Source organism: Archocentrus centrarchus, chromosome 1 (assembly GCF_007364275.1).
Source record: "Archocentrus centrarchus isolate MPI-CPG fArcCen1 chromosome 1, fArcCen1, whole genome shotgun sequence".
Taxonomy (NCBI): domain Eukaryota; kingdom Metazoa; phylum Chordata; class Actinopteri; order Cichliformes; family Cichlidae; genus Archocentrus; species Archocentrus centrarchus.
The window spans coordinates 40,564,231-40,589,251 of record NC_044346.1 but is presented as its reverse complement, the minus strand read 5'-3'; the positions used below and the strand labels follow the sequence as shown (position 1 = coordinate 40,589,251).

General features: G+C 42.4%; 2 protein-coding genes across 2 annotated transcripts in view; one reads left to right on the top strand and one right to left on the bottom strand.

Annotated features, from left to right (window-relative positions):
- Nucleotides 1-237: 237 nt before the first annotated feature.
- Nucleotides 238-2,911, top strand: LOC115778493 (basic salivary proline-rich protein 2-like). Its single transcript, XM_030726539.1, has 4 exons — nucleotides 238-258; nucleotides 1,780-2,289; nucleotides 2,349-2,682; nucleotides 2,769-2,911. The coding sequence occupies exons 1-4, from the start codon at nucleotides 238-240 to the stop codon at nucleotides 2,909-2,911; spliced, it is 1,008 nt and encodes a 335-aa protein (XP_030582399.1).
- Nucleotides 2,912-24,052: 21,141 nt separating this feature from the next.
- Nucleotides 24,053-25,021, bottom strand: part of slc22a7a (solute carrier family 22 member 7a) — an 81,312-nt gene continuing 80,343 nt past the window's right edge. Inside the window, exon 10 of the mRNA XM_030738521.1 lies at nucleotides 24,053-24,398. Within this exon, the coding sequence (XP_030594381.1) occupies nucleotides 24,317-24,398 (82 nt within the window). The 3' untranslated portion in view covers nucleotides 24,053-24,316. The remainder of the gene's footprint in view (nucleotides 24,399-25,021) is intronic.

The window sequence follows — 25,021 nt, the reverse complement described above, 5'->3', positions numbered from 1 at the left end:
TCTTTTCATTGTGAAACATATTTATTAATGTGGATTTTATTTTAACTTTGGCACCTTACACAAAATGTATATTTAGCTTTAGAAACATTGTAGAACTACAGGACAGTGGCAGACTTCTGGAAAAACCTGAACCTTCAACCTTTACAGTCAGGGGATACAGTGGCTCTGTTCTTTGGGTCCACTTGTGTCACTGTAAATACATGCAAAGTTGTTCTGAGCGATCACGTTTATCCTAGGATGGATCACTTCTGTCCTGAGGTGTGGTCTCTTACAGGATGACAATGCCTCTGTCTATCTGAGCATGAGGGCTGAATGCTTTGAGTACAAAAATTATGTGAATCTCATATTTTGTTTTATATTTATGTTGTTATCAAGGACAATAAAGCATACCTTAGAGAGCTGTCTTCTGGTGTCTGTGGTTTTCTCTTTTTCCCTAAGATTGTATTGTGTTCTGAGTAAAAAGGTGATATGATAATAAAGCTGAATGTTGGTAGTTTTTAAATGAGAATACCTGAAAACAAATGTACAGAAAACAAACACAAAATATTTGCATAGAACTGATCGTGGACTTCAGCAGGAAGCAGCAGAGGGACTACCATCCACTTGTCATCAGTGGTGCTGAGGTGGAAAGAGTGGACACTTTCAAATACCTGGGAGTGACCATCTCACAGGACCTGTCCTGGACTCATCACATAAACATCACTGTGAAGAAGGCCAGACAGCGTCTCTACCTCCTCAGGCGGCTGAGAGACTTCAAGCTCCCACTCAAGGTGCTCAGGAACTTTTACACCTGCACCATCGAGAGCATCATGCGTGGGAGCATCACCACCTGGATGGGAAACTGCACCAAGCAGGACTTCATGGCCCTAAAAAGGGTGGTTCGTTCAGCTGAACGGACCATCAGAACCACCCTCCCCAACCTGCAGGACATTTACACCAAGCAGTGCAGGCTGAGGGCCATGAAGATCCTAAAACAGCCCAGCCACCCCGGACACTCTCTCTTCTCCCTGCTCCCATCAGGCCGGCGTTACCGCTGCCTGAGGGCTAAGACTGAAAGGTTGAAGAAGAGTTTTTACCCACAAGCCATCCGTCTGCTCAACTCTGAGCCCTAACTGGACCATTATTGCACAATGTAAATATTATAATTTATAAAAGTGTGTATAGTGTATAGTATATAGAGTATAGTGTATAGTGTGAATTACTTTTTTTTTATTTTTATTCTTCTTATTTATATGTGTGTGTATATATGGTTGCAGGTACAAAATACATTTCACTGTGCATTGTACTGTGTATAACTGTGCATGTGACAAATAAAACACTATCTTATCTTAGCTTAGTCACATCACAGGTCTTCATATTTAGCTAAAGCTAATAAATGCTTAGAAGTAAACTTTTGTATTTGTCCTCAGTTTGTGATTTCTAGTTCCTTGTGTTTCCATGTGTCAGGTCTGTGTCCTTGTTTCCCTGTTTGACTTCCTGTTTTATTTTGATAGTCATTTGGTCTCTGTCTCTCATGTTCAGTTTTGCTTCCTTTAGTCATCTCTGTATGATTACTGTTTACTGTGTCTCCCAGCTGTTCCCACTCCCCTCGTTATCCTCTGTATTTTAGTTCCGTGTTTTCACTGCCTGTTGTCACGTCGTTGATGTTTCTGTGTCGAGTGTTCCCGTGCTGTGTCCCTCCCGTGTTCCTCAGTGTTTCCCTTTTTGTCCTGGTTTTCTGTGCCCGCGCTTCTTCGGTTCTCACCTCCATCTTCAGACTCACCTGCTTAATCGGCTAAGCCACCTCATTCGTCTGAGGAGAAGGCTGCGCACTCTGCACTGCAGCCAGGGGGTCCCGCTCAGCCCGAGCGCTCCGGGCCAGAGGGTCCCACTCAGTCCGAGCTGCCAGGGGGTCCCGCTCAGCCGGAGCGCTCCGAGCCAGAGGGTCCTTCACCGGAGCCCGAGTGTCCCACTCAGTCCGAGCTGTTGGGGGTCTTCGCTCAGTCCGAGCAGCCACGAGGTCCTGCTCAGTCCGAGCCGTTGGGGGTCTCCGCTCAATCCAGGCCTTCCGTGTCTTCCGAGTGTCCCGCTCAGTCCGAGCCATTGGGGGTCTTCACTCAGTCCAAGCCGTTGGAGGGCCCCGCTCAGTCCGAGCGTTCTGAGCCAGAGGGTCCTGCACCGGAGCCCGAGTGTCCCGCTCAACCAGAGCCATCAGGGGGTCCCGCTCAGCCCGAGCGTTCCGAGCCCGAGGGTTCCACTCAGTCCGAGCTGCTGGGGGTCCCGCTCAGCCGGAGCGCTCCGAGCCAGAGGGTCCTGCACCGGAGCCCGAGTGTCCCACTCAGTCCGAGCTGTTGGGGGTCTTCACTCAGTCCGAGCAGCCAGGGGGTCCCGCTCAGTCCGAGCCGTTGGGGGTCTCCACTCAGTCCAGGCCTTCCGTGTCTTCGGAGTGTCCCGCTCAGTCCGAGCCGTTGGGGGTCTTCACTCAGTACAAGCCGTTGGAGGGCCCCGCTCAGTCCGAGCGTTCTGAGCCAGAGGGTCCTGCACCGGAGCCCGAGTGTCCCGCTCAACCAGAGCCATCAGGGGGTCCCGCTCAGCCCGAGCGTTCTGAGCCCGAGTGTCCCACTCAGTCCGAGCTGTTGGGCGTCTTCGCTCAGTCCGAGCCGCCAGGGGGTCCCACTCAGCCCGAGCGCTCCGAGCCAGAGTGTCCCGCTCAGTCCGAGCCGTTGGGGGTCTCTGCTCAGTCCAGGCCTTCCGAGTGTCTCGCTAAGTCCGAGATTTCCAAGCCAGAGGGTTCCCCATTCAGCCTGAGCGCTCCGAGCCAGAGGGTCCTGCACCGGAGCTTGAGTGTCCTGCTCAGTCCAAGCCACCACGGGGTCCCGCTCAGTCCGAGCCGCCAGAGTCTTCCGAGTGTCCCGCTCAGTCCGAGCCATGAGGGGGTCCCGCTCAGTCCGAGTGCCCTGAGCTAGAGCCCGAGGTCGCCCATCTCCGCCGCCGCAGGGAGAGCAGTCGGCCTCCAGTCCTGTCTCCTCGTCGCCGCTGCCGCTGGGAGCGCCGTCGGCCTCCGGTGTCGTCTCCTCGTCGTTGCCGCCGCTGGGAGTGCGGCCGGCCTCCCTCGTTCGGACTCTGCTTTGTGGCCCCTTGGCCTGTGCGGCCCCTGAACTGTGGACTATTTTCCTCCTGCTGTTTTTGTTTTGTTCTGGCTCCTGAGCTGTTCCTTGTTTTTGACCCCTGTATTGAACACTAGAGCTCCCCAGCCTTGTGCCGTCGCTTTTTGTTTCATCCTGTTTTTGCTTCTCGTCCCCATGTTTTGTTCTTGTTTTGGACTGTTTTTCAGCCTTGTGCCATTGCTTTTGTTTGTTCTGTTTGTTTGCTGATTCTTTGCCCTCGTGCTCCAGTCTAGCCCCTGTGCTTCCTTGTGTTTTGGTTTATGTTCCCTGCCTTTGTTGCTCACTGCCGGGTTTTTGTTTTGCTTCCTTTAGTCGTCTCTGTATGATTACTGTGCCTCCCAGCTGTTCCCACTCCCTTCGTTATCCTCTGTATTTTAGTTCCGTGTTTTCACTGCCTGTTGTCGTGTCGTTGATGTTTCTGCGTCGAGTGTTCCCGTGCTGTGTCCCTCCCGTGTTCCTCAGTGTTTCCCTTTTTGTCCTGGTTTTCTGTGCTGGTTTTGTTCCTAGTTCCATTCTGCACTACATTCAATGAAGTCTGTTTTTTCCACCTACCTCATCTGCCTTGGGGTCCCCTTTCTGCCCGCTACACAGCGGATCTGTGACACATTGAAGGACATATCCTGGTCAAAAATGACTCCAAGATTTCTCACAGTGTTACTGGAGGCCAAAGTAATGCCATCCAGAGTAAGTATCTGGTTAGACACCATGTTTCTAAGATTTGTGGGGCCGAGTACAAGAACTTCAGTTTTATCTGATGAAGAAATATACTCAGGGTATATGTTTCCCCTTACCATAGGTACATTTATTTGCCTGGGGAACTCTGTCTTAGACTAGAAAATAAACATAACTGAACAATGACACAGAAGCACATAATGTTTTAGGACAGAATGTTTCTGCTATGTTGCCATTTTATCAATAACAGAAGCAAGGATTCTCAAGTGGAGTGGTCAACAAGACTAATCAGATGATAGATGAACACTTCGAGGGAGAAGCAGCTGTGGAATCCTTTCTGCACTTTTCTTGTCTTGTATATGATGTAACCAAGATAGATAAGCTTTCACTATATGAAACTGTGAGCTGAACTAGAAGGTGTCGGTACTTCACGCCATCCCACATGGGGATGAGATGCAGTTCTGACCCAGATTAATCTGTAAACTGTGTGACAAATGGCTAATTAAATTTAATAATTGGACACCTTATTCTGTTGTGTTGTCTCATTTCTCTTTGATAAACGAACATGCAGAAACCTAAAAGCAGCAGCACATATTTTTAAAATTTCTTCAATTGGTGACACCCGACGTGATCGAACAGGAATGTTTTTGATTTTCAGATGTTTTTGTGTTTTTTGAGTTTCTTGGGAATAAGGAGTGAATTTGGCCATCGATAATTGCCGCTTCAAGGTTCCGCGCGACAGTACTGACTTCCAGACTCTATTTTGAATGTCTAAACAATTTGATATTAAATCAAGCCTTAAACAAATGTGTAAATAAACATATGTAGGACCGCTTTTTTGCATTTGCGCAATATTTCTAAAATTAGAAACATCCTTTCTCAGAGTAATGCTGAAAAGCTAATTCATGCATTTATTACTTCTAGGCTGGATTATTGTAATTCATTATTATCAGGCTGTCCTAAAAGCTCCCTGAAAAGTCTTCAGCTGATCCAAAATGCTGCAGCTAGAGTACTGACAGGGACTAGAAAGAGAGAGCATATTTCTCCCATATTGGCTTCTCTTCATTGGCTCCCTGTTAAATCTAGAATAGAATTTAAAATTCTTCTCCTCACATACAAGGTCTTGAATAATCAGGCACCATCTTATCTCAAAGACCTCATAGTCCCATATCACCCCAATAGAGCACTTCGCTCTCAGACTGCTGGCTTACTTGTGGTTCCTAGGATACTTAAGAGTAGAATGGGAGGCAGAGCCTTCAGCTTTCAGGCGCCTCTTCTGTGGAACCAGCTTCCAGCTTGGATTCAGGAGAAAGACACCCTCTCTATTTTTAAGATTAGGCTTAAAACTTTCCTTTATGATAAAGCTTATAGTTAGGGCTGGATCAGGTGACCCTGAACCATCCCTTAGTTATGCTGCTATAGGCCTAGTCTGCTGGGGGGTTCACATAATGCACTGTTTCTTCTCATTCACCTTATTTACTTTGTTTATACTCCACTCTGCATTTAATCATTAATTGATATTAATCTCTGGCTCTCTTCCACAGCATGTCTTTCTCTCCCCTCAGCCCAACCGGTCGCGGCAGATGACTGCCCCTCCCTGAGCCTGGTTCTGATGGAGGTTTCTTCCTGTTAAAGGGAGTTTTTCCTTTCCACTGTCGCCAAGTGCTGCTCATAGGGGGTCGTTTTGACTGTTGGGTTTTCTCTGTATTATTGTAGGGTCTTTACCCACAATACAAAGCACCTTGAGGCGACAGTTTGTTGTGATTTGGCGCTATATAAATAAAATTGAATTGAATTGAATTGAAATTGAATTAAAGGAAAAAATCCAAAAAGCTAATAATATAAAAATCAGTATGCCCCTTTAGATTAATAAGCTAAATTAAGTTAAATTATTGAGACACAAGCAGAGTTTATGTCTCAAAAGGAGAGAGATAGTTAAATCTTTAATTTTCTGCTGGTCAAACAAAAATCTCTGTTTCATTCTAACAGGAGCCTGAACAACATCACTGGGGCTGCAGGAGTCTGGACTGATCAGTTACCAATAAAGAAACTCTGGTGCGGTACAAGGTGATTCAAGCTCATGCCAAGATGTGAACAGACTGACAGCTCCACAGACTCATACAAAAGGCTCCTGGTTCCACATGACGCTCAATAAGAAGGAGGCCAACCAGGTGACCTGAGAGTTCTTGACCAATCATCTTTGTGTACAAATCTGAGCCCAGGGGGAGGGTCAACAACAGGTGACCTCTCTGACATGGGGGTCAATAACAATAGGTGCGACCAGTCACTAGTGTTGTAGTACTCGAGATCGGTCTTGGTCTTGAGACCGCTTTTTGATGGTCTCGGTCTTGTCATGGACATTGCGGACTCGGGATTTTATTTCAAGACCACAGCTCTGGAAATATCACTAAATTGCCAGAATACTGTCCAATTTATTTGTTAATATCTTTGCTTTTATTTGATGCAAAACATACAGATTCAAATCCAACAAATACTGCGCTCCTCTGCCTCTCAAAGGAGTGCACCTCGCAGCCCCAGCTAGTTCCCTGCTATTATCGCTGCTTACGCCGCAGTTTGCAATCTACCACAGAGTACGGACAGTTTTATTCACAACGTGTACGTTTGATCTCACTATGGTCATGCGTGTGCTGCATAAATCGAAATAACAACCGGCATGAACACGAAGAGAAGTAAGAGGGAAAATGAAGATCAAAGGAAAATTTAAGGCTTCCGATTCAACAAAAAAATCCCAGCATGAAAGGTAAATACCAACCTTCATGTATTTGATACACAAACAAAAATTTAATTCAAGTTTTAGGGCTGCAACGATTCTAGGAGTAACGCAATTCGATTATTAAAAATCCTCGACACAAATTTGTTGCTCTGATGTTTTGTTTCATCTCTGCAGCTCAGGTGTCTCCGTGTAAGCGGAGCATTTCCTCCACATTAGTTCTCCATCACTGTAACAGATTTCCGCCATTTGGAAAAAAAAACAAAAACGACCCTTTAACATGAGTGGATTGCTGAGATGTTTCTCCACGCCCCCACTTCTCTGTGCTGTGAATGCGCATGATTTTTTTTTTAATAATTGTTTATTTTTCAATTATCAAGCATATTTTAACAGAACAGCACCTCCCGGAAGGTGATTAGTAATGAACATAGATGTAATGCCGTGCGTATTAGAGAACAAGTCGAAAGCAGAAGCGACAACAAAAACAAAACGGACGAATGAATAAATTAAAGAAAAAAAACATTCGTGCATACATATATGCATATGGATTGAGTACTAAGTACATGGAATTGTAGTACAATATGAAGTGGTGAAGGGTTATTCTAACCTCACATACATACAGGGGCCTGGTCGAGGCATATGGGTGTGTTAATTTAGCTACATCAGGTCCAGCTCAGGCGGGTTCAGTATATAGTCAGTGGTCCAAAAGAGGACCCCAAATGTTCAGGAAGATGTCCTCTTTATTTCTAAGCTTATATGTACGCTGCTCCAGACGTAGTGTGTCGTTCAGAATTTGCTTAAACAGGGTGGGTGTTGGGGGACTCTGTTGGTTCCAGTTGAGCAAAATACATTTTTTTGCTATATATGATATTATCATGATCCTTTCCTTTGAAGTGGTGTCCAGTGTCTTGTCCAGCTCTGTTCCGAGCAGGTATCTTGCTGGTGACACATCCATCGGGCGTCCCAGAACTTTAATAGTGAAGTTGTGTACTTCTTTCCAAAAGTGTTTTAGTTTTTCGCATTCCCAGAAGGTATGGATGATTGACCTTGTGTGAGTTTTGTATCTGCGACACTTAGAAGATAAGTTAGGGTATATCCTACTCAATCGGAGTGGTGTGAGGTACACCCTGTACACAAATTTATAATTTTGTTCAATTATTTTGTTGCAGGATAAGGAGGAAAACACATTCTGGCAAATAACATTCCATTGGTCATCACTGAAAACACAGCTCATGTCCTTTTGCCAAGCAACTTTCAGTGGAGACAGGGATGAACTGCAATGTTCCAAAAGGATGTTATAAATCGAGGATATCTTACTTTTCTGTGAGACAGAGTTGGTCAATGCTTCTTCCATCTCTGAGAGTTCCAAGGACATACGTTCTGTTCTTATTAGGGCTTTTATTGAGCTACGGATCTGGAGGTATTTATAAAAGTCTTGATTGACAATTCCAAATTCTGATCTTAGGTCTCAGAAGGATTTAAGGAGGTCTTTTTCAAATAGCTGTTGTACAGTTCCCAGCAAGATGATGTCACTTCCTATTGTTGCATTAAAAACGTGATAGTTTATGCTCACAACATGGTGGCTGATATTCAAATGTAGGAAATGCTTTTAGCAGCTGAGGAATCTGGATTATGTTTTTGTTGTGTGTTTTTTTATGTGATTTCTGCAAACACAGTGGAAGGAAACGGCACTCTGGGACACATTAAATGCTTGATGTATAAATGGAACTTTTCTGGATAATATGCAAAAATTATCATTCTATCGATCTAATAAGGCCTGATTTAGAGTTCTGCATTGATCCTTTGTGTATAACTGAAAATCCTCTCTGAACCAAACCTGACATGCACCCCGAGAAATGTAACTACACATCCAAAAAAGAACTGATTACTGTTTTCCAGTTACATCTTAGGCCCCATTACTCAAATAACAAGTGGGAGCTGCATTTAGTGGTTAGCATTAGCTTTCTAATTAACATATAAACAATAAGTGACAATTGGAAGTACTTGGTTTATCTAATATTTGAAATTTTTTTTACAGAAGTTGAAATACTGTAAAATATCACTTTCCAGTTTGCACCCATATACACAGTCTTACTTCAGGTTATTCAGTTTGTTTGTGCCTTCAGCTCCAATACTGGTCCTCAGCAAGCTCTTCAATGTCTTAACTGTTTTCTTTTTACAGCTACAGTTTAAATGTCTTCAGGCAGCTTTTTTTTGCACATTAAACCTTTAGATGTTCATTGATATATTTGACAGGCTACAATTGAAGAAACGCCTTTGCAGGTTGTGGCTATTCCTGTGCTCTCCTACTGGTTGTACACAGAAGTTGCAGCTTTTCCCACAGAAAGTCAGAATACCTTGAGCAAGAAAGTGGCCTGTGGTCATCAGCTGCCGTTGCCACCTCAGTCATGGTGGCCCTTTATCAACCACCCTCAATAACAACAAAGTGTAATTGACATCACAAACCACCAATAAAAGTGAGACCATGTTACATTCCCTTGTTGACGTTTTTACAAGTGCTATGCTGCTTCCAGGACCTGCTGTGTGGGATCCGCCCTTCCCCAGCCCTTACTCCTGCTGTCCGGCTGCCATTGGCTGGAGTCTGGGACCTGCAGCCAATTGCTGCTCTGCAGGGTCTACATAAGCTGGCTGCAGGTGTGCCTCAGGGCCTTTGGCCATGGGGTGGTAATTAGTGCACCAGGCACTTCGGAGATGTATCTGTTTGTGGATAATTGTTTGTTAATCTTTTTTTGATTCTTGTCTGCTTTAGTGCCCTGCGGAAGCTGGTAGGGGAGAGCTGCCATTTCTTTTGACAACCCACCTTTGTCTCCTGTTTTTTTTGTCGCTTGTTAGGGAGCTGAGGTGTAGGTTTGTATTTTTGGTTTGATTTAGTTAAGTAGTTGATGGGGTTTTCTTTTCCTAGTTCGGGGCTGTCTTGTTTGTTATGTTGGCTTTGGCTCTCCCTGAAGTTATAATCTTGCTTCCCTTATGTTATCTGGGCAATAAAGCTTTAATCCACCTTAAAAAAGCCTCCATGTTCTTCCATCCAGCCTTATGTTACTCCCCACACCCCTAGGCCTCTGATGGGGACGTAACAGACCAGCACAACATCACTGAATAACTGATAAACACCGATAACTAAAAGAAGCAAACATCAGCATAAACAGTCCCATAAGTCCTTGCTCCAGTGGCTTCTCCCATTGGCTGCCACGTTAGATTCATTCTGTCCACAATTTTCTGCACTTTCATTCTCCTTCATGTTTAGGATACAGATTCAGTGTGCTTTAATTTCTTAAGGTTTTTTTTTTTTTTAACCTTTATAATTTTTTACATTCATTGATACTTTGGAAAACTTGAAATGAAGAAAAAAGATCTTTAACTTTTACCATCACTGTGCTCACTTACTGGTTGCACATAGGAGTTGAACTTAATTTACACAAAACTCAACAGGGAAACTGGCCCAAGGTCATCAGCTGCCATAGCCATCTCAGTCACGGTGGCCTATTTCACCCATTTCAATATCTTTTATGGTTTTTCTTCAGCTGCAGTTAAAATTTCTTCAGACTATTTTTCTGTCCTTTAAGCAAATCGAGTTTAATTTAGCTACTTCGTTGACAATTTCAGCTGTTTTGAATTTCAAATTCACTTTCAGCATTTTTCAGCACTTTAAACTTTTTCAGCCAGATTTAAGCTCTTTGAAGCATTTCCTGGCATTTCAGCTCCAATCATTCAGCAGCAAGCATTCACAGTGCATTTTCTCGAGGAAATGCATTTTTCTAGTGTATTTTGAATTTCTTGATGAGTTTGAGACCAAAATGCAAAAGTTAACTTTACAATTGGATGAAAAATGAGACAGCTGACACTGACCTTGTAAAAAACAAACAAAAAAAAAAAAAACACTTGCAATGAAGAAGCAGCTTACACACACTCACTCACTCATTCACTCTCACTCACTCACAGACAGAAGCTCATATTAGTTTTTTGCTTAATTTGACATTTAACTCTAGGTTCATTAAATCAGGTGACTTTTGGTGGATTGAATCCACTTAGTAAATTGGGGTATATTAAAATTGTAAGATCATTTTCTCAGGCTGATAAATAAAAGATTTATAACTAGAAGCCATTGAATAAATAGATTTCAGAATAATTATGGGCATTTTGATGTCCTGTCTTAGTTTGTGCAAATTTAATTATTACCTTCAAGACCTGCAGTTCATGGTATTTTGTTTAATTGACGGGAAAAAATTGGAACTTTCTTCACTGGACTTTTTCCACAGGTACCCGAGATCATACCTCAGACATTATGCGCCTTTCACAGGAAACTAACCAGGATGACGGCCATATGTGAACAGCTGTTGTCTAAAGAGGTTCAGGAATGCATCTCCAGTGACGAGTGCTGACAACTGTGGTTTGAACATCCATGGCTTTGGTGAATATGAGCAGGCTGTGCTGAAGGCTGAAAGAAGGCTGCATGTATAACTGTTACCTGTGCACTGATCCAGTGATCATTTCTTTATGTTTGCAGTAAGATTTTCATCGACTGGAACTGGATTTGATCCTGAAGGGATGCAATCCACTTTTTTTAATGAATTTGAGGAAAATTATTAGATAGTGACTGTTTTGTGTTACTGTTTGTCATGTGGGCCAATTTATATGCAGAATTTACTTTGGACTGATTAAATTTAAATGCTAATTCACTTCACTAAACAACACTGACATATGAAAGACTAATGCTTGTTTTCTTTTTGTTTTTCAGGCCATAAGAAAGTAGGTACATCTATTATAAATATGACATCATTAAACCCTGTCTTAATTTTGTGCTAAATTCACAATCACAATAGTATAAGATTAGTTTTCACAAGAATCCTCTTCTGGCTTTTAACATCAGTGCAGTCCTGGCTGACCACCCCAGGTCAAGCTGGTGAAGTTGACCTCAGAAATGTCTGAGGTCAAAAGGGGGACTGAAGGAAGGAGTGTAAAAAAGCTGCACACTAGACATACCATAAATATAACAATTTTAATAGAAATATAGCATCAAGTAACATGCCACATCATTAATCTTCACAACAAGGTGAAGGTGTTGAAATAACACTGCATAGTAGAGAAATAACAAAATCACATGCCGATGATTTACTGGAAAAGAATGTGTGTTTTGGTCTGATGTTTTGTGTCTACAGGACCCAGATGAGGCTGTTAACAGGCGACAGTGAAGAGCACAGAAGAAGGAACTGATAAGCATGCTCCATATGCAAGGCAACATCTTGCATATTTCAATATCTGTGTAACTGTCTGTAAGTTTGTGTATAAAAGTTGAACTAAGATAGAGAGCGGTGTCAGACTTGTGTGAAGCTGCACCGAGTGACTACATTAGGCAGCTCCAACAATTCTGAACCAGAGTACTCTGTAAAACTGTTTGAGGTGGTTTTATTAAATTTAATAATTGGACTCCTTATTCCTTTGTTTTGTGTCATTCCTGTTCGATAAACGAACACGCAGAAACCTAGAAGGCTCAAGCAGCTCCACATATTTTTAAAAATTTCTTCAATAGCCAACTAATAAAGACAGATTGATCATTTTTAAGATTGAAGCATCAATAATTGGAAAGACTTCTTTGAGCAGTCTAGTAGGAATGGGATCTAATAAACATGTTGCTGGTTTAGAGGAAGTAACTATTGAAGTTAACTCAATGACAATAGAAAATCACTATGTGGCATTTCAGATTCTGGCTGAACACTTAAAAATATCGCAGTGCTGCTAGGCCCTTCTCTTCATGATCTGTAGTTGTACACAGTGATTCAACATCCATCGTCAGACGGAAGTGAGAGGACACTGGTGTGTCAGTCACCGCTTCTCACTCAGCGTCACTTTGAGTCCTTAATATCTGGAACTCTAGAAATCTTTTTTTTGTCATTCTCCTACAGTTTAATGGCTGTACTTGTTTTTACTGCTACTGTCACAGTGCGTGACTGGGTTGTGTAGCTGTGTAATGTGATGAGGACCTAAATGCAGGACTCCAGAGACAGCAGGTAGTAGTGATGGTAAATGAAGATTTATTGAAGTAGAAGGTGCAGTGGCAAAAATGGACTGAGATACAAACCAAACTGACAGAATAACCTAAACTGGGAATAAAGCTTGAAGCAACAGGGAAACAGGGAGCCAGAGAATAAGATACAGCCTTAAAACAACAACAATCCAACAAGAGACAAGGGGAAGACTGACACAATAAATACACAGAAGGGTAATTCGGGAACAGGCAACAGGTGAGGGCACAGCTGCAACTAATGATACAGACGAGACAAGGAAGTAAAATTATACACAAAGCACCTGGGACAAGGGACTATCAAAGTAAAACAGGAAACAACTAGACAAAGACAGAAACGCAGACTTGACACTCTCCACAGGAAATAAATAACAACAAAACACTTAAGACCAGAGACATGACAGAGGGACAGGACAGACACAGGGATACCACAAGGGAACAAAGAAACACTATGAATACATATAATTAACAAATATGGAACATTAAACAAAGTAAGACTCAAAACGAATAAACTAAGAAACACCATTAAACCGAACCATAAGAATGAAAACACAAGATGCTGGGCAAACGGCCCGGAACCATGACAGCTATGTACTCATCTTCTTCTGTGCTCTGGCAAGCTGTTGATTGCCTGCCAGTTGACTGCCTGCTGGGACCCTTCGGTGCTTCACTGTGGATTACCTCTCTGACAACAAACTAACTGCACTCGCCTTTTGCCAGGATTAGATCAAATTTTTATTAATCCATTTAGGAGGATTCTGTCAGGCTCCACACCTTCAGTTTTTTTTGGTGTCCTCATCTCTGCTGATCTCTCTTGGACAGATAACATCACAGCTGTTATCAAGAAGGCTCAGCAGCAACTACACTTCCTGTGGGTCCTCAGGAAGAACAATTTAGACTCAACCTTGCTGTTGACCTTCTACCGCTCATCCATTGAGAGTCTGCTGTCAGACTGTATCACAGTATGGTACGGCAGCTGCTCTAAGGCAGACAGGGAAGGCTTCAGAGGGTAGTCAAGGCAACACAAAGAATTGTTGGCTGCCCTCTCCCCTCCCTGATGGATATCTACACCTCCCGCTGCCTCAGCAGAACCAAAAACATCACCAAGGACAGCTCACACCCTGGCTTTGAACTGTTTGACCTGCTGCCCTCTGGCAGGAGCTACAGGAGCATCAAAGCCAGAACAAACAGACTCAGGAAAGAGTTTCTTCACCAGAGCAATCACCACCCTGAACTCACACACTCACCCACTGTAACTGTGCAATATTTATATCATTCATACTGAACAATGTCTATCACTCCTATAATGTGCAATATTCATTAACCAAAGTGCAATACTCACCCACTGTACATCATGTTTATATGTATATATTTATCTAGCTATTAGTTTTATTTTTTATACTTTCTATTTTATTTTATATATTTATGTGTGGACTTTCTACAGTGTGGCACTGAAACAGGAGCAGCCTTCCAATCTCATTGTATATTCTGTAAAATGACAAATAAAGGCATTTTATTCTATTGCTGCAGAATTTTTGTCACTGTTAGACTGCTTCAACATCATGCAAAAGACTCCACTCACATCAAAGGTCACACACTGGACTTGTGTGTGGTGGACGTGGAGCCATTTCTGAACAGCTGTACATTCCAACATCATCAGTTCAAATAAACTGAATATAAGTACACGTTATTCAGACATTCAATTCAATTCAATTCAATTCAATTTTATTTATATAGCGCCAAATCACAACAAACTGTCGCCTCAAGGCGCTTTGTATTGTGGGTAAAGACCCTACAATAATACAGAGAAAACCCAACAGTCAAAACGACCCCCTATGAGCAAGCACTTGGTGACAGTGGAAAGGAAAAACTCCCTTTTAACAGGAAGAAACCTCCAGCAGAACCAGGCTCAGGGAGGGGCAGTCATCTGCCGCGACCGGTTGGGCTGAGGGGAGAGAAAGACATGCTGTGGAAGAGAGCCAGAGATTAATATCAATTAATGATTAAATGCAGAGTGGAGTATAAACAAAGTAAATAAGGTGAATGAGAAACAGTGCATTATGTGAACCCCCCAGCAGCCTAGGCCTATAGCAGCATAACTAAGGGATGGTTCAGGGTCACCTGATCCAGCCCTAACTATAAGCTTTATCATAAAGGAAAGTTTTAAGCCTATTCTTAAAAATAGAGAGGGTGTCTGTCTCCCGAATCCAAGCTGGAAGCTGGTTCCACAGAAGAGGCGCCTGAAAGCTGAAGGCTCTGCCTCCCATTCTACTCTTAAGTATCCTAGGAACCACAAGTAAGCCAGCAGTCTGAGAGCGAAGTGCTCTATTGGGGTGATATGGGACTATGAGGTCTTTGAGATAAGATGGGGCCTGATTATTCAAGACCTTGTAGGTGAGGAGAAGGATTTTAAATTCTATTCTAGATTTAACAGGGAGCCAATGAAGAGAAGCCAATATGGGAGAAATATGCTCTCTCTTTCTAGTCCCTGTCAGTACTCTAGCTGCAGCATTTTGGATCAGCTGAAGGCTTTTCAGGGAGCTTTTAGGACAGCCTGATAATAATGAATTACAATAATCCAGCCTAGAAGTAATAAATGCATGAATGAGCTTTTCAGCATCACTCTGAGAAAGGATGTTTCTAATTTTAGAAATATTGCGCAAATGCAAAAAAGCGGTCCTACATATTTGTTTAATATGTGCATTGAAGGACATATCCTGGTCAAAAATGACTCCAAGATTTCTCACAGTGTTACTGGAGGCCAAAGTAATGCCATCCAGAGTAAGTATCTGGTTAGACACCATGTTTCTAAGATTTGTGGGGCCGAGAACAAGAATTTCAGTTTTATCTGAATTTAGAAGCAGGAAATTAGAGGTCATCCAGGCCTTAATGTCTTTAAGACATTCCTGCAGTTTAATTAATTGATGTGTGTCATCTGGCTTCATTGATAGGTAAAGCTGAGTATCATCTGCATAACAATGAAAATTGATGCAGTGCTTTCTAATAATACTGCCTAAGGGAAGCATGTATAATGTAAATAAAATTGGTCCTAGCACAGAACCCTGTGGAACTCCATAATTAACCTTAGTGTGTGAAGAAGACTCCCCATTTACATGAACAAATTGGAGTCTATGAGATAAATATGATTCAAACCACTGCAGTGCAGTACCTTTAATACCTATAGCAAGCTCTAATCTCTGTAATAAAATGTTATGGTCAACAGTATCAAAAGCTGCACTGAGGTCCAACAGGACAAGAACAGAGATGAGTCCACTGTCAGAGGCTGTGAGAAGATCATTTGTAACCTTCACTAATGCTGTTTCTGTACTGTGATGAATTCTGAAACCTGACTGAAACTCTTCAAATAAACCGTTCCTCTGGAGATGATCAGTTACCTGTTTTACAACTACTCTTTCAAGAATCTTTGAGAGAAAAGGAAGGTTGGAGATTGGCCTATAATTAGCTAAGACAGCTGGGTCAAGTGATGGCTTTTTAAGTAGAGGTTTAATTACAGCCACCTTGAAGGCCTGTGGTACATAGCCAACTAATAAAGATACTCATCTTCTCTCTTAACGAGCATCGCGTTTAACCAAGATGGCGCCACTGTGTACGGGCTGCCGTCAGCTGTTCTGTGTATTGTTTGCTGTCGCTCTGTTCCTGGTAGTCATCTGCCCAGATGTCTCCGCTTTGATCACCTACGATCGGCAGACACTTCTAAACCTCCAGTTTGTTTTGGTACCAGCATATACTGTAAAGAAAAACTCAACGATTTTTCCTCCACACCTATCGGATGTACCTGAGAATTTGCGCCGGCTGCCCAGCGCTCCGGTCCCCAACAAACGCCAGAGGAGACGCGGAAAGCGGGGAGGTATCGCGGTGCGGGTCAAAACTTACCTGAGACTCCTAGGTTTGTCTGTTCATTACCCCCTGGATGGTGGTCTTTGCCGCCTCAAGGCTGTTGGGCTGCCTGTGGATTTCGGGCGTCGCTGGATCAGGCCGATTGTCCCACCTGTCATCCTGGAGACTCAGCGTCCCTCGTCCTGGCGCAGGATGCGGGATCGTGGAGGCGGCGTAAACCATGCTAACCTTCGCCTGTTGAAGCGGGCCCCGGCCTCAGCTAACAAGGATCTGGACATCCGAATGGCCCTACTAAATGCTAGATCGTTAGCCAACAAAACTTTCCTTCTCAATGACTTTTTCATCGCACAGCAGTTGGATTTTATGTTTGTGACTGAGACGTGGCTTCATGCTGGTGAGTCTGCACCTTTTTCCGAACTTTTACCTCCCGGCTGTTCTTTCTTCAGCTCCCCGCGGATCTCTGGAAAAGGTGGAGGACTTGCTTCAATATTTAAATGCAGTTTTCGCTGTCGTCAGGTCTCGGCAGACCTGTACGCCAGCTTTGAACTGCAGCTGTTGGAGATAAACTCTTCCCCCTCGGTGCTCTGCGCGGTGATTTACCGACCACCGAAGTGCACGAAGGACTTCATCGGTGACTTTGCTGACTTGCTGACGGGTCTCATACTAAAATATGACCGTATTTTAATTGTTGGCGACTTTAATATTCATGTGTGTTGTGAGAGTGGTCCGCTGGTTAAAGAATTTGCCTCGCTTATTGACTCTTTTAACTTAACACAACTCGTGTGTGGTCCCACTCATGAAAAAGGTCACACACTGGATCTGGTGTTGTCCTATGGACTTAGAGTCTGCATCACAGGGATACGTGACTGTGGTATATCGGACCATTTTCCTGTTTTATTTACAGCAGCGCTCCCCAGCTCTGGGATAAATAGAGTATCCTCTACACGTCGTGTGCGCTTGGTTAACTCTTCATGCGCTGCTGATTTTGCAGCTGCTTTTAAAAACTCTGACTTAAGCAATTTGGATTTTTGCTTGAGCCTGAATACCGAGGACTTCACTAACTCTTTTATATCTGCTTGCACTGCTGTACTGGACTGTATTGCCCCTTTTACAACCAAACGCACCAAACCTTCCTCCCAGCCCTGGCTGGATGAGACAACCCGCGCTCTCAGACGTGAGTGCAGACGCGCTGAGAGAAGGTGGAAGAAGGATAAGCTCCATGTCTCCTTAGAGATCCTGCGTAACTGTTTATTGAAATACCAGAAAGCAGTAAAATATGCAAAGTCTGCTTATTTCTCTAACATTGTTTCAAGTAACAGTCACAGGCCTCATTTTCTTTTTAGTGTTTTTAATTCACTCGCTGATCCTCGCTGTAATGTAAACCAAGCCAAGGTCTGTCCTGCACTGTGCGAAAACTTTAAGAAATTTTTTGTGGAAAAAATTTCTGCCTTCATCACCTCAGGCTGAAACAGACTCATCTGCACCTCCTCCCAGCAGAGCTGTCTTTGAGCAGTTTGAGCCTGTCACACTCTCCACACTAAAGGAGGTGATTCACAATATGAGACCTGTAAACTCTCCCACAGACTGTGTTCCGTCTCGCCTTTTTAAAGAGGCTTTTGATTCAGTGGGACCAACTATCCTCGCTCTGATTAACAGTGCGCTCGCATCTGGTTGTGTTCCAGCTGCCTTTAAACATGCAGTTCTTTCAAATTACAGACCAATTTCTAAATTACCATTTTTATCCAAGGTTCTCGAAAAAGTTGTTTTTAAGCAACTTCAAGCATTTTTAAGTGAACATGGAATGTGGGAAAAGTTTCAGTCAGGTTTTAGAATGCGTCACAGCACAGAGACGGCTCTTTTAAGAGTTTTTAACGATCTGCTTTTAACTGTGGACTCTGGTAGTCCTGCAGTTTTAGTACTTCTAGATCTGTCAGCTGCCTTTGACACTGTGGACCACGAGATCCTTCTATCCCGCCTAGAACATGAAATTGGCATTAAAGGCACGGTTCTGACTTGGTTCAGATCTTATCTTACTGATAGAAGTTTCTCTGTCCATCTAGGAAACTGTTTTTCTACCACAGCAAAGCTTTCTTGTGGAGTGCCTCAGGGGTCCATTCTGGGCCCAATTCTTTTCTCATTGTATATGTTGCCTCTAGGGTCGATTTTTAGGAAACATAATATTTGTTTCCACTGTTTTGCTGATGACATCCAGGTGTATATGCCCATCAAACTGAACAGCAGAGATCCATGGGAACCCCTGCTGAACTGTCTAAGTGACATCAAGTCCTGGATGAGAAACAATTTCCTAAATCTTAATGAAAGCAAAACCGAGGTCATATGCTTTGGTAAATTTGACCCCTCAAGCAACTCCTCTGGCACTCAGAGTCATTTGGCTCCTCACTGTCGTGATGCTGTGAAAAATCTGGGTGTCATTTTAGATAGTAGTTTTAAAATGGAGAAGCAAGTAAGTGCTGTTACCAAAATCAGTTTTTACCAACTCAGAGTTATTGCCAAGGTAAAACCTTATCTCCCGCAGCAGGACCTGGAAAAAGTTATTCATGCTTTTATTACTTCCCGCCTGGACTACTGTAATTCTCTGTACTTTGGCATAGATCAATCATCTGTGCGCCGCCTGCAGGTAGTCCAGAATGCGGCAGCTCGTCTTTTAACCGGTTTAAAAAAGCATGAACACATTACCCCAGTCCTGTCATCCCTTCACTGGCTCCCTGTCCGTTTTAGAATCGATTTTAAGATTTTATTGCTTACTTTTAAAGCCTTAAACGGACTGGCACCTTTGTATCTGTCTGAGCTGCTTCACTGTCACACCCCTGTAAGAGCTCTGAGGTCATCGAACCAGCTGCTCTTACAGAGGCCTAAAACTAGACTAAAACAGAGAGGTGATCAAGCTTTTGCAGCAGCAGCACCAAAGCTATGGAACGATCTACCTCTCCATATCCGCACAGCTCAGACGATACACACATTTAAATCTCTATTAAAAACACATTTCTTTTCCTTGGCATTTGGCTGCAGTGCTACCTCCTTTTAGATGATTGTTTTATGGTATTTTATGGTACTTGTTTTAAACGTTTTAATTTTTAATTTCTTATGTTATTTATTGTTCTTAATGTTTTTATTTATTTATTTTTATTTTATTATTTATTTATTTATTTATATATTTTTATTTTTATTTAGTATAGTCCTTGGGGTTACAGATCTTGTACAGCACTTTGGTCAACGTCGTTGTTTTAAATGTGCTTTATAAATAAACTTGACTTGACTTGACTTGACTTGATTGATCATTTTTAAGACTGAAGCATCAATAATTGGAAAGACTTCTTTGAACAGTCTAGTAGGAATGGGATCTAATAAACATGTTGCTGGTTTGGAGGAAGTAACTATTGAAGTTAACTCTGAAAGATCAACTGGAGCAAAAGAGTCTAAACAAATACCAGCAGTGCTGAAAGCAGCCGAACATGAAGAATAATCTTTGAGATGGTTATGAATAATTTTTTCTCTAATGTCTAAAATTTTATTTGTAAAGAAATCCATGAAGTCACTACTAGTTAACGTGAAAGGAATACTCGGCTCTACAGAGCTCTGACTCTTTGTCAGCCTGGCTACAGTGCTGAAAAGAAACCTGGGGTTGTTCTTATTTTCTTCAATTAATGATGAATAGTAAGATTTCCTAGCTTTACGGAGGGCTTTTTTATAGAGCAACAAACTCTTTTTCCAGGCTAAATGAGCATCTTCTAATTTAGTGAGACGCCATTCCCTCTCAAGCTTTCGGGTTATCTGCTTTAAGCTGTGCGTTTGTGAATTATACCACGGAGTCAGGCACTTCTGATTTGAAGCTTTCCTTTCAGAGGAGCCACAGTATCCAAAGTTATACGCAGTGAGGATGTAAAACTATTGACGAGATAATCGACCTCACTGGGAGCAGAGTTTAGGTAGCTGCTCTGCACTGTGTTGGAACTGAGGAGCACAACAATGAAGGAATTAGATCCTTAAACTTAGTTACAGCACTTTCAGAAAGACTTCTACTGTAATAAAACTTATTCCCCACTGCTGTGTAATCCATTAAAGTAAATGTAAATGTTACTAAGAAATGATCAGACAGGAGGGGGCTTTCAGGGAATACTGTTAAGTCTTCAGTTTCTATGCCATATGTTAGGACAAGATCCAGAGTATGATTAAAGTGGTGGGTGGGCTACTTTACATTTTGAGAGAAGCCAATTGAATCTAACAATAGATTAAATGCAGTGTTGAGGCTGTCATTCTCAGCATCTACATGGATGTTAAAATCACCCACTATAATGATTTTATCTGAACTGAGGACTAAATCAGATAAAAAGTCTGAGAAATCAGACAGAAACTCTGAGTAAGGACCAGGTGGACGATAGATAATAACAAATAAAACAGGTTTTTGATTTTCCCAATTAGGATGGACAAGACTAAGAGTCAGGCTTTCAAAAGAATGAAAACTTTGTCTGGGTCTTTGATTAATTAATAAGCTGGAATTGAAGATTGCAGCTAATCCTCCTCCTCGACCTGTGCTTCGAGCATTCTGACAGTTACTGTGACTCGGGGGTGTTGATTCATTTAAACTAACATATTCATCCTGCTGTAACCAGGTTTCTGTAAGGCAGAATAAATCAATACGTTGATCAATTATTAAATCATTTACTAATAGGGACTTGGAAGAGAGAGACCTAATGTTTAACAATCCACATTTAATTGTTTTATTTTTTGGTGCAGTTGATGAAGCTGTATTATTTATTGTTTTTGAATTTTTATGCTTAAATAGCTTTTTGCTGATTTTAGCTTTGGTTTTTGGTGGTCTGGGAGCAGGCACCGACTCTATGGGGATGGGGTTTTGGGGGGATGGCAGGAGGAGAGAAGCTGCAGAGAGGCGTGTAAGACTGCAACTCTGCTTCCTGGTCTCAACCCTGGGTAGTCAGTTTTTAGGAGGGTTAATAAATTTGGCCAGATTTCTAGAAATGAGAGCTGCTCCATCCAAAGTGGGATGGATGCCGTCTCTCCTAACAAGACCAGGTTTTCCCCAGAAACTTTGCCAATTATCTATGAAGCCCACGTCATTTTTTGGACACCACTCAGACAGCCAGCGATTCAAGGAGAACATGCGGCTAAACATGTCGCTCCTGGTCTGATTGGGGAGGGGCCCAGAGAAAACTACAGAGTCCGACATCGTTTTTGCAAAGTTACACACCGAGTCAATATTAATTTTAGTGACCTCCGATTGGCGTAACCGGGTGTCATTACTGCCGACGTGAATAACGATCTTACCAAATCTACGATTAGCCTTAGCCAGCAGTTTCAAATTTCCATGAATGTCGCCTGCTCTGGCCCCTGGAAGACATTTGACTATGGTCGCTGGTGTCTCTAGCTTCACGTTTCTCAAAACAGAGTCACCAATAACCAGAGTTTGTTCCTCGGCGGGTGTGTCGCCGAGTGGAGAAAAACGGTTAGAGACGTGAACAGGTTGGTGGTGTACCCGGGGCTTCTGCTTAGGACTACGCTTCCTCCTCACCGTCACCCAGCTGGCCTGTTTTCCCTGCTGCTCGGGATCTGCTGGGGGGGAGCTAACGGCGGCTAAGCTACCGTGGTCCGCACCCGCTACAGGGGCCTGGCTAGATGTAGGATTTTCCAGGGTGCGGAGCAGAGTCTCCAGTTCAGAAAGCCTGGCCTCCAGAGCTACAAACAGACTACATTTATTACAAGTACCGTTACTGCTAAAGGAGGCCGAGGAGTAACTAAACATGTGACACCCAGAGCAGGAAAGTGCAGGAGAGACAGGAGAAGAAGCCATGCTGGTAGTGAGTCGGCTAAGGGCTAAGCTACTAGCTGAGCTAAGCTAGCGAATTTCTAAAAACAAATAAAGTGAGTAATGTGAATACAGGTGATTCAGCAAAGAGTATGCTATTTAAAGTAGGTGAAGATTACACTAAAATATGTTATTATCCAGATAAATCGAGTTATACAGATATAACAGCTAACAGACAGCAAAACACTGTGCTCCGAAACAGGAACAGGAAGTGATACAATACCGCAGTGAGAGCCAACACCAAGTGACACCAAATCAGACATGTCATCACTTTGCCAAGGTCTGTAAGAATCCCCAAACTGCCACCCTTAGGTGAGAGGAAACTGGTTAGGATGTTCTGCAACGAGCAAGTCTGAAGCCTATCATAAACTGAAAACTGCTGAAAACATCAGCGTCATTCCACAGTGAAGTGAGTTTTACAGCTCCATGAATTGAGAGGGTGTCAAACAACAAAGAAGCCCCTGCTCCAAAATCAACACCTTCAAGCTTGACTGAAATTTGTAGCTCACATGGACAAGCCAAATGCCCTCTGGAGAAATGGTCAGATGAGACAAAGATTGAGACAAAAAGTATGTTTCGAGGAGTAAACGAGAGGCTTTCAAACCTAAGAACACTGCACCAGCTGTCAAGCATGGTGGTGGTAGCATCATCCTTTGGGGCCATTTTGCTGCCAGTGGTGCATTAAACAAAGTGAATGGAATGAAGGGAATAAAACAGGCTAACATTAAGCTTCTGCAATGCCTTCCCAAATCCCTGACCTCAACCCTGTTGAAAATTAAAAGCCAGTCTGTGCCAGAAAACCAACCAATTTAAATGAATGCTACCAATTCCACCAAGGATCATTATTCATTAAAAGCCCAAAAATCGGCATGATATTTGTGCCCATGATGAGTGTATGTAAACATCTGACATCAACTGTAGTTATCCTTAGCCCATTTCCTCAGTGTTTACCCCAAAAAAGAGTTTGGAATAAAATATGAGGAAATGTTTCAATAACATAGATATAAAGACACTACCCTACAGAAAGCATCACCCTAACTCGTAACCCTAATCCTAAACCTTAGTACAAAGAAATGTTCTCAAACTAATAAAATATAGATTAGTCTTTGTTGCAACGTATAGTACAGAGACAGAGGAAAATTTTTAAAATAATAAATAGGAATTGGGTTATTACTGAGAATCATGATATAATGATCCAGATTTTTCCTGAACCACCCTTAATCATTTTTAGGAGTCCTCCCACTTTACAAGATAAACTAGTACACAGTCATCTTCAGCCAGATCTTTTTTACTTTTAAAGATGCATTCTTGTCTGTGATTGATGCTGCTGTGTGTTTCTTTCTTGTTTGATTTAGATTGAATTTTGTGGATGTTTTTAACCTAGGTGTTTATATCTTTTTTTACTTTTGTATTTGTCCAGGTTTTGAAGATTCCTCATATTAATGGAGCTTTACTGGTGGAATATTCAACTCTCACTGTAGGTGGATGCTTGCTATTGGTGGAACACCATATGTGGAATGTCCCTGTTGGTGAAACATCACTAGGAAAGATCCAGTGTGTATGGACTCTGTTTCATTCCCCGATGAAGGATTGTGTGCCAAAAGAAATCATTTTTTTGGCGGGTGATGGGGTGTTAAATATGAACATTCCACGAGAATGAAGGCATTTTGAATTTTATTTGAAAACAGAGTGCCTTATGTGTATCCTTTACAAAGAGCACCTCAAATAGACGTGTTTTGAGCACTCCTACTTAAAAACTGATTTACATTAGGTGGTTGGAAAGCAGTTAGGCAGTTAGTTGACAGTTTTGAAATGTGTCTTCAAGAATTAAAACATTAAATGGACAAACTTGGTGTGTGCTATGTTGTCCTGAACAGTCCTAATTGAAACAATATTTGGTCTAAATGAAAATCAGAAAACACTAGTCCCCAGTCTGTAAGCTCCCCACGGACAACAATAATTCACTTATTAATCAACCACGATCATCAAGAAGAATTTCTTGTCTTCACTGCTGTTCCAACAGCTGATCAGTCTTCCTTTGATGCTGCTGCGTCTGTGCAGTTTATCAGCTCAGTCTCTACATGTCCATTTGCATCAGTCTGCCTGTGTCTACAGAGAAAGGAAGAAAGGAGGAAAATGGTCATTTTTCTCTTATTTGCTAAGAAAACTATAAAGCACCAATGATTTAAAATAGCAAAGGCAGCATTATTTTCCTCCCTAAGAATTTCCAATCAGTGGAAAAAAAATGTAATGATGAAATCTAGGGAATTATTGAGAGTAAAGATAGCTTCTGTTAAGTAAGAACTTCAGACAGATTAAAGTGTGCACAGGTGCTGGTAATGGACAACAGCACCGTACAGTTGACTAAACGTATAAGCTGGACACTGCTTGTTTATGTGTATGTTCAATTCAATTCAATTCAGTTTTATTTATATAGCACCAAATCACAAAAAACAGTCACCTCAAAGCATTTTATATTGCAAGATAAAGACCCTACAATACTTACAATCAAATCTGAGTAAACATTTGGTGAGAGTGGGAAGTAAAAACTCCCTTTTCACAGGAAGAAACCTTCAGCATCACCAGGCTCAGGGAGGGGCAGCCATCTGCTGCGGCCCAGGCCTATTACAGCATAGGTACTGTAAGGGTCACCTGAATCATTCCTAAATATGAGCTTGATCAAAAAGGTAAGTTTTAAGCCTAATCTCAAAAATAGAGAGTGTCTGTCTCCC

Coding starts and splice junctions, on each gene's coding strand:
- LOC115778493 (XM_030726539.1), top strand. CDS start 238: ATGGATCACTTCTGTCCTGAG. Junction 259..1,779: donor TGGATCACTTCTGTCCTGAG/GTGTGGTCTCTT, acceptor TAATCGGCTAAG/CCACCTCATTCGTCTGAGGA. Junction 2,683..2,768: donor CGAGCGCTCCGAGCCAGAGT/GTCCCGCTCAGT, acceptor TCCAAGCCAGAG/GGTTCCCCATTCAGCCTGAG.